Source organism: Podarcis pityusensis (genome assembly GCF_964106645.2).
Source record: "Podarcis pityusensis genome assembly, chromosome: 3".
Classification (NCBI taxonomy): Eukaryota; Metazoa; Chordata; class Lepidosauria; order Squamata; family Lacertidae; genus Podarcis; species Podarcis pityusensis.
Window position 1 is genome coordinate 8550960 of NC_138026.1, and position 16444 is coordinate 8567403.

A 16444-nucleotide genomic window follows, 5' to 3' on the forward strand; every position below is an offset into this window, starting at 1 on the left:
AAGCCGCTAATAGCCGTGCTTCGCAAGACGAAAAAACCGCAAGACGAAGAGACTCGCGGAACGGATTAATTTCGTCTTGCGAGGCACCACTGTACTGTGGAGTTTGCTAAAGGATGTTGAGAACGCCTGTCCTTCTTTGGGTTGCCAGTCCTCATGAGCCGGTGGGGGCTGTGGGGGCATTCAGGCTTAGCAAATATCGTGGGACTGATCAGTAGAGAAGAGACAACATTGTCAACTTCATATAAACAACTGGCAGAAGAGAGAGATTTCAAGAACTGCAGGGGGAAATCTGAAGATGGAATTAGCAATTCATCAGCGCTCAGCCCTTTCTTCTTGAAAACTCACTCTTTTAAATCTTGCTCTTTCTAAGTTTCAGCCGAAACGGTTGACTGTCAGCAGGCCTCGCCGTTTGAAGTGATCTCTCCCCCCTCCCCTTCCTCCAAGGGAAATATGAGATATGTGCATCTATACATCTGACAAAGGGAAATTTATTACAGAAAAGCTTGGGCTCATTGATATTACAAACAAGCCAGATGGTGGTGTTCGTGTGTCGCCTTAGTCTTAATCGTATAATTACCACGAGGGAAGTCGGGTTCGCTTGTGATAATCTAGGATGACAAACAGGCTTCTCTCCTGCCCTCCTCCTTTCTGCTTTGAAGATGTGTTTCTGTATTTTGGGATGCATTTCAGAATTTTTGCATACGCCTTTTAGATTGATATGTCTTTGGGTTGGCACCTGAATAGGGGGAAGCGCTATCCTTTATTTGAGAAGCTCGAGGGAAATTGCCTTTACAGTTCTGAAATTAGCAATGTATCAGGGCACATGTATAGTTCAGAAATATCAGTCCTCCTTGTTGTAGCATCTCTCCGGGGTCAGAGAGATGTTTCACGAGGGAAATTGCCTTTACAGTTCTGAAATTAGCAATGTATCAGGGCACATGTATAGTTCAGAAATATCAGTCCTCCTTGTTGTAGCATCTCTCCGGGGTCAGAGAGTGGGAGCCTTTTCCCCATTCGTTGGGGATTGGGTCTGGCTCCTGCTGCTTGCAGAATGGCTTCTCTGCCACTGAACTACCGTATTTTTCCATGTATAACATGCCCCCTCTTTTTTCGGACTCAAAATTGAAAAAATGGGGGGAAATTGCCCAGAGTTGTTAAGCTTTTTTTGGGGGGAGATTGCCCAGAGTTGCTGAGTGTTTTCCCGGAGATGATTGCCCGGACTCGTTGTGATTTTTTGCAGGGGGTTACTGAAAATTGGGACGTGGGTGGCACTGTGGGTTAAACCACAGAGCCTAGGACTTGCCGATCAGAAGGTCAGTGGTTCTAATCCCCACGACGGGGTGAGCTCCCGTTACTCGGTCCCTGCTCCTGCCAACCTAGCAGTTCGAAAGCACATCAAAGTGCAAGTAGATAAATAGGTACCATTCCGGCGGGAAGGTAAACGGCGTTTCTGTGTGCTGCTCTGGTTCGCCAGAAGCGGCTTAGTCATGCTGGCCACGTGACCCGGAAGCTGTACGCCGGCTCCCTTGGCCAGTAAAGTGAGATGAGCGTCACAGCCCCAGAGTCGGCCACGACTGAACCTAATGGTCAGGGTTCCCTTTACCTTTACCAAAAATCACTCACCCGCAGAACCACCACAGACTATCGCATGGACATCGACGAAGCCACCAATTGTCTGCAGGTTCGCCGAAAGCAAGCGCCAATCACCCGCCCAATTGCCAGTAGCCAGCGGACCTTGCCACACCCACCAATCACCCGCAAAAAAAGCTGCTGACAATCTCCTGCTCGTGGCAGCCACCAATTGCCCGTCCCATCTCTCCACTATCCGTGCATAGGACGACCCCCAATATTTAACATACTTCTAAAAATAAAACAACCTTGTCTTATACACAGAAAAATACGGTGCATCCCTTCCCAATGTAACTTACAAGGAGAGGAAGTGATAGCAAGGTGCTGGCCCTACGATTGCAGTTGTATGGCATCCCAATCCCACCCCTGACTTCCCTGTGTAGGGTGTGGGTCTCTGAGCAGGGGACCCTATGTGTGTGGTTTGGAATTAAATAATGATGATGATGATGATAATTTATTATTTATACTCCACCCATCTGGCTGAGTTTCCCCAGCCACTCTGGGTGGCTTCCAATCGAGTGTTAAAAACAATACAGCATTAAATATTAAAAGCTTCCCTAAACAGGGCTGCCTTCAGATGTCTTTTAAAGATGAGATAGCTGCTTATTTCCTTCACATCTGAAGGGAGGGCGTTCCACAGGGTGGACGCCACTACCGAGAAGGCCCTCTGCCCTGGTTCCCTGTAACCTCACATCTTGTAGCGAGGGAACCGCCAGAAGGCCGTCGGCGCTGGACCTCAGTGTCCGGGCTGAAGGATGGAGGCAGAGACGCTCCTTCAGGTATACTGGGCCTCTGAGGCTGTTTAGGGCTTTCAAGGTCAGCACCAACACTTTGAATTGTGCTTGGAAACGTATTGGGAGCCAATGCAGATCTCTCAGAACCGGTGTTATGTGGTCTCTGTGGCCACTCCCAGTCACCAGTCTAGCTGCCGCATTCTGGATTAATTGCAATTTCCAGGTCACCTTCAAAGGTAGCCCCATGTAGAGCGCATTGCAGTAGTCCTGCAATTCTGTGCAGGGAGGGGTTCAGATTGCCTGATTCATGCTTAGACATGGGGGCAAGGCTTAGAAGCATCCGGGATAGGGATAGCAGCCTGCCCCTTGTACTTGTGGATCTCTCTTTCTTTAAAAAAAATAAATCAATATTATTTTTCATTTCTATACCGATTTATATTTTTTTTGGGGGGGGGGAATTCTCAACCTACATGAAAACATCCAATAAAACAACCCGGAAAGAAACATTACAGAAGAAAGTCAAATATAAATCACAGAACTGTAGCATTGGAATAACCGACGAGGGTCATCTAGTCCAACCCTGTAAAACGCAGGAATCTCTTGACCCCATGTGGGGCTCGAACGCATGACCCTGAGATCAAGGGTCTGAGCTGTCCCAGGAAAAGTGTGCCTTCAACATAATGGACAGGAAATGGGAATATTATCTTAAAAGATTCAGAATGAAAGAATCCAAAGGGAACTGCAGGAGGAACGACAGACTTGACTGGCAGATCTGCGTGGTCTGCTTGATGCAAATTTCCTTGGACACTCCCTTACTTTGATTATTTGTTTTAGAAGCTCCCCCCCCCCCCCATTGAATAGTGTGTTCACTGGAACAAAATTTACAAAATAGTGGCTTCTTTTGTTCTCTATGATGGACTGGAATGTTTGCTTCCTTATGCAATGCAAAGCATACACTCAAAAATTAAAAAAAAACCCTCTTCTTCAGTTATATATATATATATATATATATATATATATATATATATATAGATATAGATATACATATATATATATAGATAGATAGATAGATATAGATTGTAGGTTTATATGTCTCTCTCTCTCCCCCCCCCCCAAATTGTTTATCTGTTACATTTGAAAATGAGCTCGTTTATGTTAGAGTTTAATACTAAGACTTCCATGACTGTGAACATCTGGCTTTTGCCTTGGGGAGGTGACTAACCTATTTTATTTGTTCCCAGACAAGAGCTTTAGGGAGATACAATTAGAACTTAGAAACGTTTTAGTGTGTTATCAATTTATGCACTTGGATTGCCAGATCCCAGCTTTTATTATTATTATTATTATTACTATTATTATTAAAAAAAACCCAGTAGTAAATGAACGCAAGATCGAACATTGGCTGTCTGTCCTGTGCTAAATAAAGTAATAAACAAGGTCAGGATTTGGGTTGCCCATCAAATATTTGTTTCTTCCTCACAGCGGATCAATTGTTCATCTCTGTGACGCATGTTTTTGTTTTCTGCAAGGCTGGGGCACATAGATATCGACCCGAGTTCATTCACAACGCAAGAACTCAAGAAGGCTTTGTCTAAAATGAAGAAAAGCATGAAGACAGATGATACACTGGCTCAAAAGGTAGTATCCGAGAAAATGCGACATGGCGTTGAAACATAGCAAACATAGCACTGAAAGCATAGCTATTATGTTCTTAGCTCAAAATGGGGGAAATAGATGAGGGAAGCCTATACGCTGAGGCAAACTCAACTCAAAGCAGAGTTGCTATGGAATTTCGGAGTCGAAAAACCTGCCGCAAATAAGGAGCTTTCGCTTGAAATTTCATACGAGATTTGTCAAACTATGCTGCCTGGCAAGAAATGGGAAATTCAAGCTTCTAGCACAGAATCCTTTTGTTTCAGCAGACTCCTGAAAATTTCTGCTTTTGTTTTACAGCTGTCTCTCTTTTTTAAAAATTTATTTAATCATTTTTTTGATACAAACAACAACCACAAAAGACACATACAACAAAAACCATAATAACACAATTTGACTATTCAGATTTGAATACACTGATATACCTATGACTACACCTTTTTTAACAATATTTTCCCACCTCTCTCTCCTCCCCCTACTTCCCACCACTATCCGCCTTATCACTTAAATATTCCTTCCAGATTTTTTCATATTTATCCATTCTTATTTTGCGTTGACATGCAGTTTGTTTGTATGTAGCTAATCTGTCCATATTATCAATCCATGTGCTCAATGGAATCTTTTTGCGGCTCTTCCAATTCATCAAAACAAGTTTTTTTACTTCTAATATAGCACTGTACATCCATTTTTTTTTTGACCCCTTGAAATCTCCCACGTTTCCGGAATATAATTCAGAATTCAATTCAATCCCCCTAAATAACAATTTCTTTTTATTACTCTTGCTATAAATATCCTCACCTCGCACCAAAATGATCTTCTCATCGGGCAGTTAATCATCATATGTACTTAGTTCGCATTTTTACTCCTACATCTCCAGCAGTTGTCTGCACTTGTTATTTTCTTCTGGTATAGTTTTGCTGGAGTCCAGTGGACTCTGAATTATTTTCTGTTGAATAAGTATTAGTCTTAGATCCATAGAGGCTATTTCTGTTTTTATACTTGACTCCCATATATCATTTGTTATCTGTACCCCTAACTCTTCACTCCATTTTCGTCTTTCATATTCTAAATCATATTTTTTCCTGTTGAGTAGGGTTTTATATGAAAGGACGTGGGTTAAACCACAGAGCCTAGGACTTGCTGATCAGAAGGTCAGCGATTCGAATCCCTGCGACGGGGTGAGCTCCCGTTGTTCGGTCCCAGCTCCTGCCAACCTAGCAGTTCGAAAGCACGTCAAAGTGCAAGTAGATAAATAGGTACCGCTCTGTCAGGAAGGTAAACGGTGTTTCTGTGCGCTGCTCTGGTTCGCCAGAAGCGGCTTAGTCAGGCTGGCCACATGACCCGGAAGCTGTACACCGGCTCCCTCGGCCAATAAAGCGAGATGAGCACCACAACCCCAGAGTCGGTCATGACTGGACCTAATGGTCAGGGGTCCCTTTACCTTTACCTAGGGTTTTATATAGTGCAAGTGTAGAGTTTTTTGTTTTTGTTGCAGAGATTAAATCTTGTAGCAGCAAGGGTGTTTTACAGCTGTCTCTTTTTTCTAGCGAGGTGTGGTATGGAGGGGAGCAAATGTCCCTCTCACTTTAATGAACAAGTCCGGCTTCCACATTTAGATGCATTACCTGGCTTTGGTTTTGTGAAAATCTGTGGTGGAATTGGGGAAATATTGGGCTTCAGTAACCCAATACCCTGTGGGTTCAGCCTGGATGGCCAATAAAATCCAGACTCAAACAGGACGTTTCTGTTTCTTGCAAGGCCAGCGCGACACAACCTCAGCCAGCAAGTGGTTGAGGGATGACACACCAAATACGAAGAAGCAGAAGCATTTATATACTTATATATTGTCCATAGGCAACAGTGCTTATCTTCTACTAGCTTATATTGATTTACTCACACGACATAGCAACTATCTTATCTTTCTTTTCTTCCCTTGTCCTTGACGGTTGTAGGAATAGCTCACGCGTACATGATCGTTTGGGACACGGGTGGCGCTGTGGGTTAAACCACAGAGCCTAGGACTTGCCGATCAGAAGCTCGGCGGTTCGAATCCCCGTGACGGGGTGAGCTCCCATTGCTCCTGCCAACCTAGCAGTTCGAAAGCACACCAGTGCAAGTAGATAAATAGGTACCGCTCCGACGGGAAGGTAAGCGGCGTTTCCGTGCGCTGCTCTGGTTCGCCAGAAGCGGCTTAGTCATGCTGGCCACATGACCCAGAAGCTGTACGCCAGCTCCCTCGGCCAATAAAGCGAGATGAGCGCCGCAACCCCAGAGTCGGCCACGACTGGACCTAATGGTCAGGGCTCCCTTTACCTTTACATGTTCGTTCAGCCCTTCTCCCATGGTTCTCTTGCAAACACCGCTTTCACTTGCTCAGATTTTCTCACACACATTTTGGTTTCCGTTCCATAAATTCAATAATTTCTACAACAGCGTAAGCTGCCAATTAGGAGAACTTAACACTTTGATGGTAACCTATAGCTGTACCCAGCTGTGTTTCAGATGGAAGCAATGTGTACAAAACTGAACGGATTGAAGAGGATTTAGGGGGGAAAGAAAAGAAGCTTGGGCAGCATCCAGCAAACCGCAACAGGAAACGCTCTGCTTTCTCACTGGAGCTTTCCATTTCCCTCATTGAAGCTACAGCTTCCCTGCCAAAGTGCCAGTGGGACTCTGGTGCAGATGTTTAACTGATATCAATCACGGTCAGTCCATCATTAGAAAAATAAGACTTTAGACCTGCCTTGCCCCCAAACAGCAACACCCTGAGACCTCCGCTTATAGGACGGTATACAATAAATAAACAAACTAAATAAATAAACTAGATATTCTGTTTTGGTGACTGTAACCTTGGTTTAAAGAGCCATTTGGCACCTAGCTTGTGTATCGTGAGATTCTAACACTGCACTTGAGGCAAATCGTAAGAGTGGTCTTAAGAGAGACAGTGATGACATTGTTTTAAAAAGGGACCCCTGACCATTAGGTCCAGTCGTGACCGATTCTGGGTACCGCTGGAGCGGTACCTACTTGCACTTTGACGTGCTTTCGAACTGCTAGGTTGGCAGGAGCAGGGACCGAGCAACGGGAGCTCACCCCGTCATGGGGATTCGAACCACCAACCTTCTGATCGGCAAGTCCTAGGCTCTGTGGTTTAACCCACAGCGCCACCCGCGTCTCTTGACATTGTTTTACTTGGTCTAATATCCTAACCTTTCTAGTAATTATCCATGATTTGCCAGAAAACCAGTTCTGAGTGATGGAATACTCCAGTTTGCATGGCAAGAGGTCCTGGTTTTTTTCATCATTTTGATAGGCTGCCTCCAGTTCAGCCTATTAGACTTCGTAAACTGAGGGAGGTACTAAACAACCTAGAGAAGAAGTCGTTAACCTCTGTTCCTCCAGATGTTGTTGAGACTCTTTTTTTCAAATTTTTTTATTAGCTCTCAAACAATTTAACCAATTCAATTTCAATACAGTGGTGCCTCAGGTTACATACACTTCAGGTTACAGACGCTTCAGGTTACAGACTCCGCTAACCTTGAAATAATACCTCGGGTTAAGAACTTTGCTTCAGGATAAGAACAGAAATCGGGCTCTGGCGGTGCGGCAGCAGCAGGAGGCCCCATTGGCTAAAGTGGTGCTTCAGGTTAAGAATAGTTTCACGTTAAGAACGGACCTCCGGAACGAATTAAATACTTAACCTGAGGTACCACTGTACAATATTCCCTTAAGGTTTTTGACTTCCCATTCTTACTTCCATGATGTTTCTATTCAAATCAATTCTATTCAAATCTGCCATGAATGTAGTATTTCTCTAAAACATATATCCTACATTACATTCCTTTATCATTCTCATTCCTTTGCTTATATTTCAAGTCCTGCCCGCGATTTCATTTTACTATAATATTTTCCTCAGATAATCCAAAAAGGGTCTCCATTCTTTACTTCTTCTTTGTCTCTTATTTTTGCCTTCTCCACATTGTTCAATAATTTCAAAATCTACCCCTCTTTTGATGGAACTTCTTTCCATTTCTGTGCATACAAGAATTCTGGCTGCGGTAGGAGCAAACCTAAATAGTTTAACCAATTTTTGGGGGACCCCTGTGCCTATTATTCCCCAAAGAAATGCTTCAGGCTTTTTTGGGGAATGACTTCTTCTTCACCATCTTCTTCAATTCATTATGTATCATTTCCCGAAAGTCCACCACACATGGAAAAAGATGTTGAGACTCCTCACTCGCAACTGCTCCAGCCAGCATGGCCAATGGCCATGGAAGATGGGCGTTTTAGTTGCTGATTGCTGATGTTTGGGAATGCCAAACCCCCCCCCCCCCGGCCTTAGGGAATGGAGGATAATTTTCAGTTCCCTTGCTACAAAACATTAGCAAAATGATCCATGACTGCCAATTAAGAGTAGGTTCCTTAGGAAATCATTATCATTTTTCAGTGCTTTGGGGCCTGGCCTGGCTGGGATGTCGAAAGGTACCGTATTTTTCGCTCTATAACACGCTCCCAACCATAACACGCATATAGTTTTTAGAGGAGAGAAACAAGAAAAAAAATATTCTAAACGAAACAGTGGATGTATGATTTTTGTGGTTCATGCTGTGGCCACAGACATGTGATCTGACGGTGAGTTTGGGGTAGCCCAATGCAAAAATCCTGAGGATCCATGTGGATCCGTGCTTTGTAACCACGTTTTTGCACCACTGCGGCCCCAGGCAACAGTGGGTGCGTGGTTTTTTTGGTGCAAGCTGTAGCCATGGACATGCTATATGATCTGATGGTGAATTTGGGGTGACCCAGTGCAAAAATCCTGAGGATCCATGTGGATCCGTGCTTTGTAACCATGTTTTAAGTGGGGAGGGAAGGAAAAGCACTCAAGGGACAAGGAACACGCGTGGGGTGGGTGGAGAAGGATGCTGTTAATAATGCAGAAGAGGGGTATAAGAGGAGAAGGCTCTTATAAGAGGAATGGGGAGGAGAGAGAGACAGAGAGCCTGCTTGAAAAATCTTTGCTGCTATTTAGCGAGTGGGGAGGAGAGAGGGACAGAGAGCCTGCTTGCTTTAAAGGAGCCAACCTCTCCTCTCCCGCTTTGCTCCTTTAAAGCAAGCAGGCTCTCTGTCCCTCTCTCCTCCCCACTCAGCGGCTCTTCTCCCGCTTTGCTGTTTCAAAGCGAGCCACGGAGGAGGGAAGGAAGGGGAACCATGGATCCTCTGCTCACGACTGCAGCAGATCCCCCCGCCATCCGTAGGCATTCCCTCCATAACACGCACAGACATTTCCCCTTACTTTCTAGGAGGAAAAAAGTGAGTGTTATGGTGCGAAAAATACGGTATTTTAGGCTCATGGAAGGGTTTTTAGCTCTTGAACCTTATATTTTTTTCATTTTAGGAAGAGGCTCTTAAATCAGCAAAAACTCAGAAGCTGTTATGCAGCCCCTCCGCCTTGGCCCATTAATACTCATTAATATGAAGCCCAATTATTCCCCGAATGCTTAGGGTTAAAGATGACGTTGCTGGAAATTGTCAGTTAAAAATGTATTGGGAATAGTCTCCAGCCCCTTGTGCGTGAAAGTTTGTAGGAAGTCCCAGCTGGCTTTTAGGGGAAAGACATCTTGTCGGGTTTGATTTCCAGGAGCTGTGTGTGAGAGACGAGATTTCACAGGAGAGCACCTAATTTCCCTTTCTGATGTCTGTTGGGTAACCTAATCTGTTAAGCATTTTAAATTAACTATCTTGTAAGAGCCGCAAATAGAATCTAAAGAAAACATAATTAGTAAATAATGAGGAGTGTTGCTTGCTGTTTGCAAATCACAGTTCTTGTCTTTTCACTGCATTCTGGCAGCTGCTTGACTTTGAACTTGGAGAAAGTCATTTTGCGCCTCTTGAGGCTCCTGTCCTAAAACTAATTCATATGTTTAATATCACCTGTTGTAGGTGCTGCTGAATATTTAAGTCACGGTCTACTCGTATGTGAGCAGTGCAACAGATGAGACGTGTGCAATACCACAGCTCAGCTCCTGTGAGCAAGGTGTAGACCACAGGGTCTAAGCGCAGCTTTGGAGAGAGTAATAGGAAGCAGTGGGAGGTCAGAAGAATTAATGCAACCTGCCTCCCCACAGCTGCTTTTATGTTTAAAACAACCGTAAGATCCAGTCAGGGATGCGGGTGGCGCTGTGGGTTAAACCACAGAGCCTAGGGCTTGCTGATCAGAAGGTCGGCGGTTCGAATCCCCGCGATGGGATGAGCTCCTGTTGCTTGGTCCCTGCTCCTGCCAACCTAGCAGTTTGAAAGCACGTCCAAGTGCAAGTAGATAAATAGGTACCGCTCCGGCGGGAAGGTAAACGGCGTTTCCGTGTGCTGCTCTGGTTCGCCAGAAGCGGCTTAGTCGTGCTGGCCACATGACCCAGAAGCTGTACGCTGGCTCCGTCGGCCAATGAAGCGAGATGAGCGCCGCAACCCCAGAGTCGGCCACCACTGGACCTAATGGTCAGGGGTCCTTTTACCTTTACCTAAGATCCAGTCACATATCTTCCATCTTGTTTTGTCCCTTAGAATATCTAGTTGCATCTTCAGCATGCATAAAATTATACATGGCCCCTTGTTTTTTGCTGAATTAACAGAGGTTACTCATATATACCTAAACACAAACAAAATACAGTGGTACCTCGCAAGACGAATGCCTCGCAAGATGAAAAACTCGCAAGACGAAAGAGTTTTTCGTTTTTTGAGTTGCTTCGCAAGACGAATTTCCCTATGGGCTTGCTTCGCAAGACGAAAACGTCTTGCAAGTTTGTTTCCTTTTGGATTTTCAATGCATTCCTATGGGAAACCGTGCTTCGCAAGACGAAAAATTCGCAAGACGAAAAAACTCGCAGAACGAATTAATTTCGTCTTGCGAGGCACCACTGTAATTAACTTTGGCGGTGTTTTAATTTTGGTGTGTGCTATTTCGGTTTGTTTTCCCCTTGATTCCAAGGCTCATCAGGAAGATGTCAGGAGAAGATTCCGTCCCATTGAAAAACTTAAGGAAGAGTTCAGAGAGCTTAACCTGCAACTAGAAACAGACTTTGAAATTATGTTTAAATTAATCAACAAATTCAACAGTTCCACTTCGACGCTGGAGGAGAAAATAACAGCACTTCATGATCTCGAATACTACGTTCATCAGGTAAGAAGATTTTTTAAAATAAACATTGGCAGCTGGTGTGCAATGTTCCGGGAACATGGAATCGTAAAAATAGATACCAGATGTTGCAGAATTGTGGCACCCAGCTTCTTCACACAAGGCATTTTACCTAGACACAGTTGTAAGTGTTTGGGTGTAAACACTGTTGTGTGTGAAATTGTGTAAGTGGATTGTAAACATTTGGAACGCGACATTTTTAGATGCCAAGTCTTCATTGAACGCAACAATGAAGAGTCTTTAATTTGTGCCAGGGCATGCCAGAATTCATTGTTGTCATTTGGTTGTTTTTGAGTGCCAGGGCTTATCACCTGGGACGCATAAAGTAATGTGGAAAGTGACGTTGCCACTGGATTCTCCTAGGCTCAAGGAGACGCTTTTGGCTTACATGGTACAGCTTTTAGGCTGCTCTGAGCTTTGGCATCCGTCCTTTTATAAATTAATCATGGGTTCCTTGTTTGCCCAAAAGGAAAGTGTTCCAGAACAGTGTTCATTTAGGACTGCAGTCCTAAGCGCGCTTAGTCAAAAGCAAATTGCACTAAAATCTATGGGCCTTAAATCTAGGTAAACATGTATGAGTTAATGCTGGTGGTGCTGCAAGAATTTCCCCGAGAGCAGAATGCAAAGTGAATTTTCGCTGCTGTGCATTAGGCAGAATATATGAGGAATTTGAAAAGGGAAACCAAAAGAGGGTTATGTTGATTCTTGTACCCTAGCCTAGGCCATAGGTAAAGGCAAAGGGACCCCTGACCATTAGGTCCAGTCGTGGCCGACTCTGGGGTTGTGGCGCTCATCTTGCTTTATTGGCTGAGGGAGCCAGCATACAGCTTCCGGGTCATGTGGCCAGCATGACGAAGCCGCTTCTGGCGAACCAGAGCAGCGCACGGAAGTGCCATTTACCTTCCCGCCAGAGCGGTACCTATTTATCTACTTGCACTTTGACGTGCTTTTGAACTGCTAGGTTGGCAGGAGCAGGGACTGAGCAATGGGAGCTCACCCCGTTGCGGGGATTCGAACCGCCGACCTTCTGATTGGCAAGTCCTAGGCTCTGTGGTTTAACCCACAGCGCCACCCGCTTCCCATGCCTAGGCCATAACCTAGCTTAAATTTCCCTTGTGCATTCATTCCTCTTGTAGGTTTTGTAGACTGCTAGCCTGCCGTCGAACTTTCCTATGCTGAACTGACCCAAATTCTCAGTTCATGATAAATTCTCAACTCCAGCTATCATTTTAGTTCTGTTCCTTTGCACTTTGTATAGCTGGAATGCAACCTTCTTGAACCTGAGCAATCTGGACCCAGTGGTTCATATATGGCCTCTCCTGTGCTGTGTGAGAAAAGTACCGCTCCCTTCCTGTTCTTCTGAGACAGGCCTGCCGGAATTTGTCATGGCTAAAATGGCCAGCCATAGTTAGCGTCTCACACTGTTGGCTCAGTCATCTTACGATCAATATCTCAAGTCCTCTTTCCACCTCATTTGTTCTGGTTGATGAGTTTCTAGTCAATAATACAAATGCTTATTGCCAGTCCCCGAGTATTTCTGACTCTCTAACCCTGCCTGTTAAATTAAAATATAAAACATTTTGTATTGGTAAGAGACACAGAACTCCTCAGGCTCCCAACTATGGTCTCCTAGAGAAATAAATTTTCATCTTTGTTTGATAGCGTCGTTCCTTTCAGTTAAGAGTATTGTCTGGGGAAGCTTTCAGTAAGCTAATCATGTTTTGGTTTTCAGTGATTCCTTCTGTATTTGATGATTGTGACAGGATTGGGTCCAGAGTTCCTTTGAGTGGAACTCTGCTCACAGGAAACTTCTGCTGGAGGAATGGTAGTGTAGAGGTGGGTTTTTTTGTTGCCTCCTGCTCCCCCCACAGCTTCTAGTTGAGAGACCCTTTAGAAGTGTGGGGGGTTGCAGGGGAATGGGCAAAAATCACCTCCCACCCTTTCCTTGGTGGTAGATATTGCTGGGTATTGATCCTTTCAGTAAATGAAAGGAGTTATTCTGCAAAGCAACACTCTGGATCCCTTTGAATCTTGTATTATTGTATCTTCAGAATTTGAACATGATGTTCCTGTAGCGAGATGGCATCATACGATTCAAGGCAAGAGGTTTTTGCTTTGCCTTTAATCTTTTTTAAGTGGATGGAACAGGTTTTGATCGTGATTGTTGTACTTCGTGTGTAAATTCTGAATAGAAAAATCAACACCCACCCTTACATGTAAATGCACAAATCGTTGCTTGAATGTAGAACAACATATTTTATAGGTGGACAATGCAAAAGATTTGCTTTCCATTGGTGGCCTCCAGCTTTTGATTAATGGGCTGAACAGCACGGAGCCGTTGGTGAAGGAATATGCGTCCTTCGTCCTGGGAGCTGCACTGTCCAGGTGAGTATCTGTGTGGATACAATAATAATAATAATAAATGTTATTTATACCCCGCCCTCCCCAGCCAAGGCTGGGCTCAGGGCGGCTAACAAGCAATAATAAAAACAAGTTGAATGAATACAACTTAAAAACAAGATTAAAATACAACATTAAAACATTAAAATGCAGCCTCATCACAGGAGGAAAAAGAAAGCGGGGGAGGGAATCAAATTGGCTCCAAGCCAAAGGGCAGGCGGAACAACTCTGTCTTACAGGCCTGGGCGGAAAGAAATCAGATCCTGCAGGGCCCTGGTCTCATGAGACAGAGCGTTCCACAAGGCTGGAGCCAGTGTTGAAAAGGCCCTGGCTCTGGTTGAGGCTAATCTAACTTCCTTAGGGCCCGGGACCTCTAGGATGTTGCTATTTATGGACCTTAAGGTCCTCTGTGGGGCATACCGGGAGAGGCGGTCCCGTAGGTACGAGGGTCCTAGACTGTGAAGGGCTTTAAAGGTCAAAACCAGCAACTTAAATCTGACGCGATACTCCACCGTGAGCCAGTGCAGCTGGAAAAGCACTGGGTGAATATGCTCCCATGGCAGAGACCCCGTCAGGAGCCTCGCTGCAGCATTCTGCACCCGCTGGAGTTTCTGGGACAGCTTCAAGGGCAGCCCCGCATAGAGCGAATTACAGTAGTCAAGCCTGGAGGTGACCGTCGCATGGATCACTGTGGCCAGGTCGGGGCGGGAAAGGTAAGGGACCAGCTGCTTGATGCAGTTGAGAAAGAATGCAGCAGACCAGATTAACCTTAAGAAATGGGCAGTAATAGTCTCCCTCATTAGGCAGGGTGGGCACGGATTCGGCCACCGTGCTGTGTGGTCAACTGCTTGGTGCTCCTCAATGTCAAAATTAGTAATTTCAGAAAAGATTAAAGATGCCCTGTGGTTACTGGGCAAGGCTACTTACTGGTCTTAAAATTGACCAAACAGGTGCCCAGTGGCTTCAGTGTGACTAAGCAGAAAGGAGTGACTTCGTTCAGTTTTTCAGGTAGAGGTTTCCAGGATGCCAGGTATTTTTCACAGCAAAGAAACAAGATGCTGGAGCAGAGACTATGGTAATCAGATGGTGATTCATTTTAAAAATGAAAATAAAAATAAATGTCTTGCTGAAAGGATTCAAGGCCCTTCAGAAACATAACGCTGAATGATAACGTATGCTGTACCAACGCAGAGAAGCGTTGCTTGAATAAGATTTCCAGAGAGGGCAAAGTCCTGTTGCAGGTCATATATGCACCTTTCGGGTTTATCCTTCTCAAAGCGAAGTACTGAACCACTTCAGCTTTAGAATGTCTCGCGTCCACTAAGATTTTAAATTGCCATAGGACTCCTTTAGTTTATGGTGATGTAGCATGGATAGTAGAACGTGTTCCAGTTTGGTCTCTTTTTCCCCCTCTTTTATTGAAGAAGAACAGTGTGTGCGTGTTTCTATGATTTTACTTTTCATTTTACAATAATCACACAAATACACATATACTAAAATACATCTAATTGATTCGACTTCCCTCCTCCCCCTCAGTGGTTTCTTATACTTTCACCTTTACTACTGCATATCCCAATTAATTCTGTTTATTGATTACTCCTTAGACTCTACACACACACACACACACACACACACACACACGAAGTCTAAGGAGTAATCAGTAAACAGAATTAACACACACACACACCACTGCTCGATTCATATTAATCCTGCTGATGAATTAAGTTGTTTGCAATAGTTTTTCAAATAGTCTACAAATTTCCCCCATTCTTTATTTAATGTTTTACTTCTTCTTTTTCTTCTTGGTTTCTCATTCTTCCAGTAAAGGTGAAGGTAAAGGGACCCTTGACCATTAGGTCCAGTTGTGACCGACTCTGGGGTTGCGGCGCTCATCTCGCTTTATTGGCCGAGGGAGCCGGCGTACAGCTTCCGGGTCATGTGGCCAGCATGACTAAGCCTCTTCTGGCGAACCAGAGCAGCGCACGGAAACGCCGTTTACCTTCCCGCCAGAGCGCTACCTATTTATATACTTGCACTTGACGTGCTTTTGAACTGCTAGGTTGGCAGGAGCAGGGACCGAGCAACAGAAGCTCACCCCATCGCAGGGATTCAAACTGCCGACCTTCTGATCGGCAAGTCCTAGGCTCTGTGGTTTAACCCACAGCGCCACCCGCGTCCCTTTCTTCCAGTAAGTTCCGCCATTTCCGCATAGTCCATCTGTTTTGTCTGCCAGTCCTCCTTGGTAGGAACCGTTTCTCATTTCCATCTCTTAGCACAGAACGGGATATTTTTATGCCGTCCTCATTGCAGAGTGGAGAGGATATATGAATTGAAAACGTCTAGTAAACCAGATCAGTAGCTGGGTTCCTGTCAAGGGTATTTGGCAAGCCAACATGGCAGTGATGAGGAATTGAGGATTGGCGTGATCGCTCTGTGGCATTATGGCAGTGGACAAAGCTGTATTGTAACTTTTGAATAAATGCATTTAGATGAATGAATGAATGAATAACAAACATGCCCACTGATACCAGTTGGTGGGAATAGATTGCTGTTGCTCCACACTGTAGTGGCACGTAAGCCATGGGTCAAAGTGGTTGTGAGTGTTGTTGACCTTCTACCTGAGCCCTTTAGGATCTGTTATTTATTAGCCACCGATGAGCTCCCACTTACTAAATATCATCCGTACTTGTGTGACTTCCTGTGGCATTACGTGTCTGAGAGGCTAGCCTGCATTCTATTGCAAGGTAATGCCGTCAAAGGCAATATTAAGACACTTCCAGTCCATTTTATTCTTAAATTTCATTTGAAGCTTTTTGTTCCAGAATCCTCTGCTTTCGGC

At 44.6% G+C, this 16444-nt stretch overlaps 1 protein-coding gene across 2 annotated transcripts in view; it reads left to right on the forward strand.

The window, feature by feature from the left end:
- SIL1 (SIL1 nucleotide exchange factor) overlaps positions 1 to 16444 on the forward strand; it is a 60616-nt gene that overhangs the window by 15661 nt on the left and 28511 nt on the right. For both annotated transcript variants that reach the window (XM_080999217.1, XM_080999218.1), the window contains 3 exons: positions 3893 to 4001; positions 10999 to 11190; positions 13469 to 13590. In XM_080999217.1, the coding sequence (XP_080855343.1) occupies positions 3893 to 4001; positions 10999 to 11190; positions 13469 to 13590 (423 nt within the window). The remainder of the gene's footprint in view (positions 1 to 3892; positions 4002 to 10998; positions 11191 to 13468; positions 13591 to 16444) is intronic.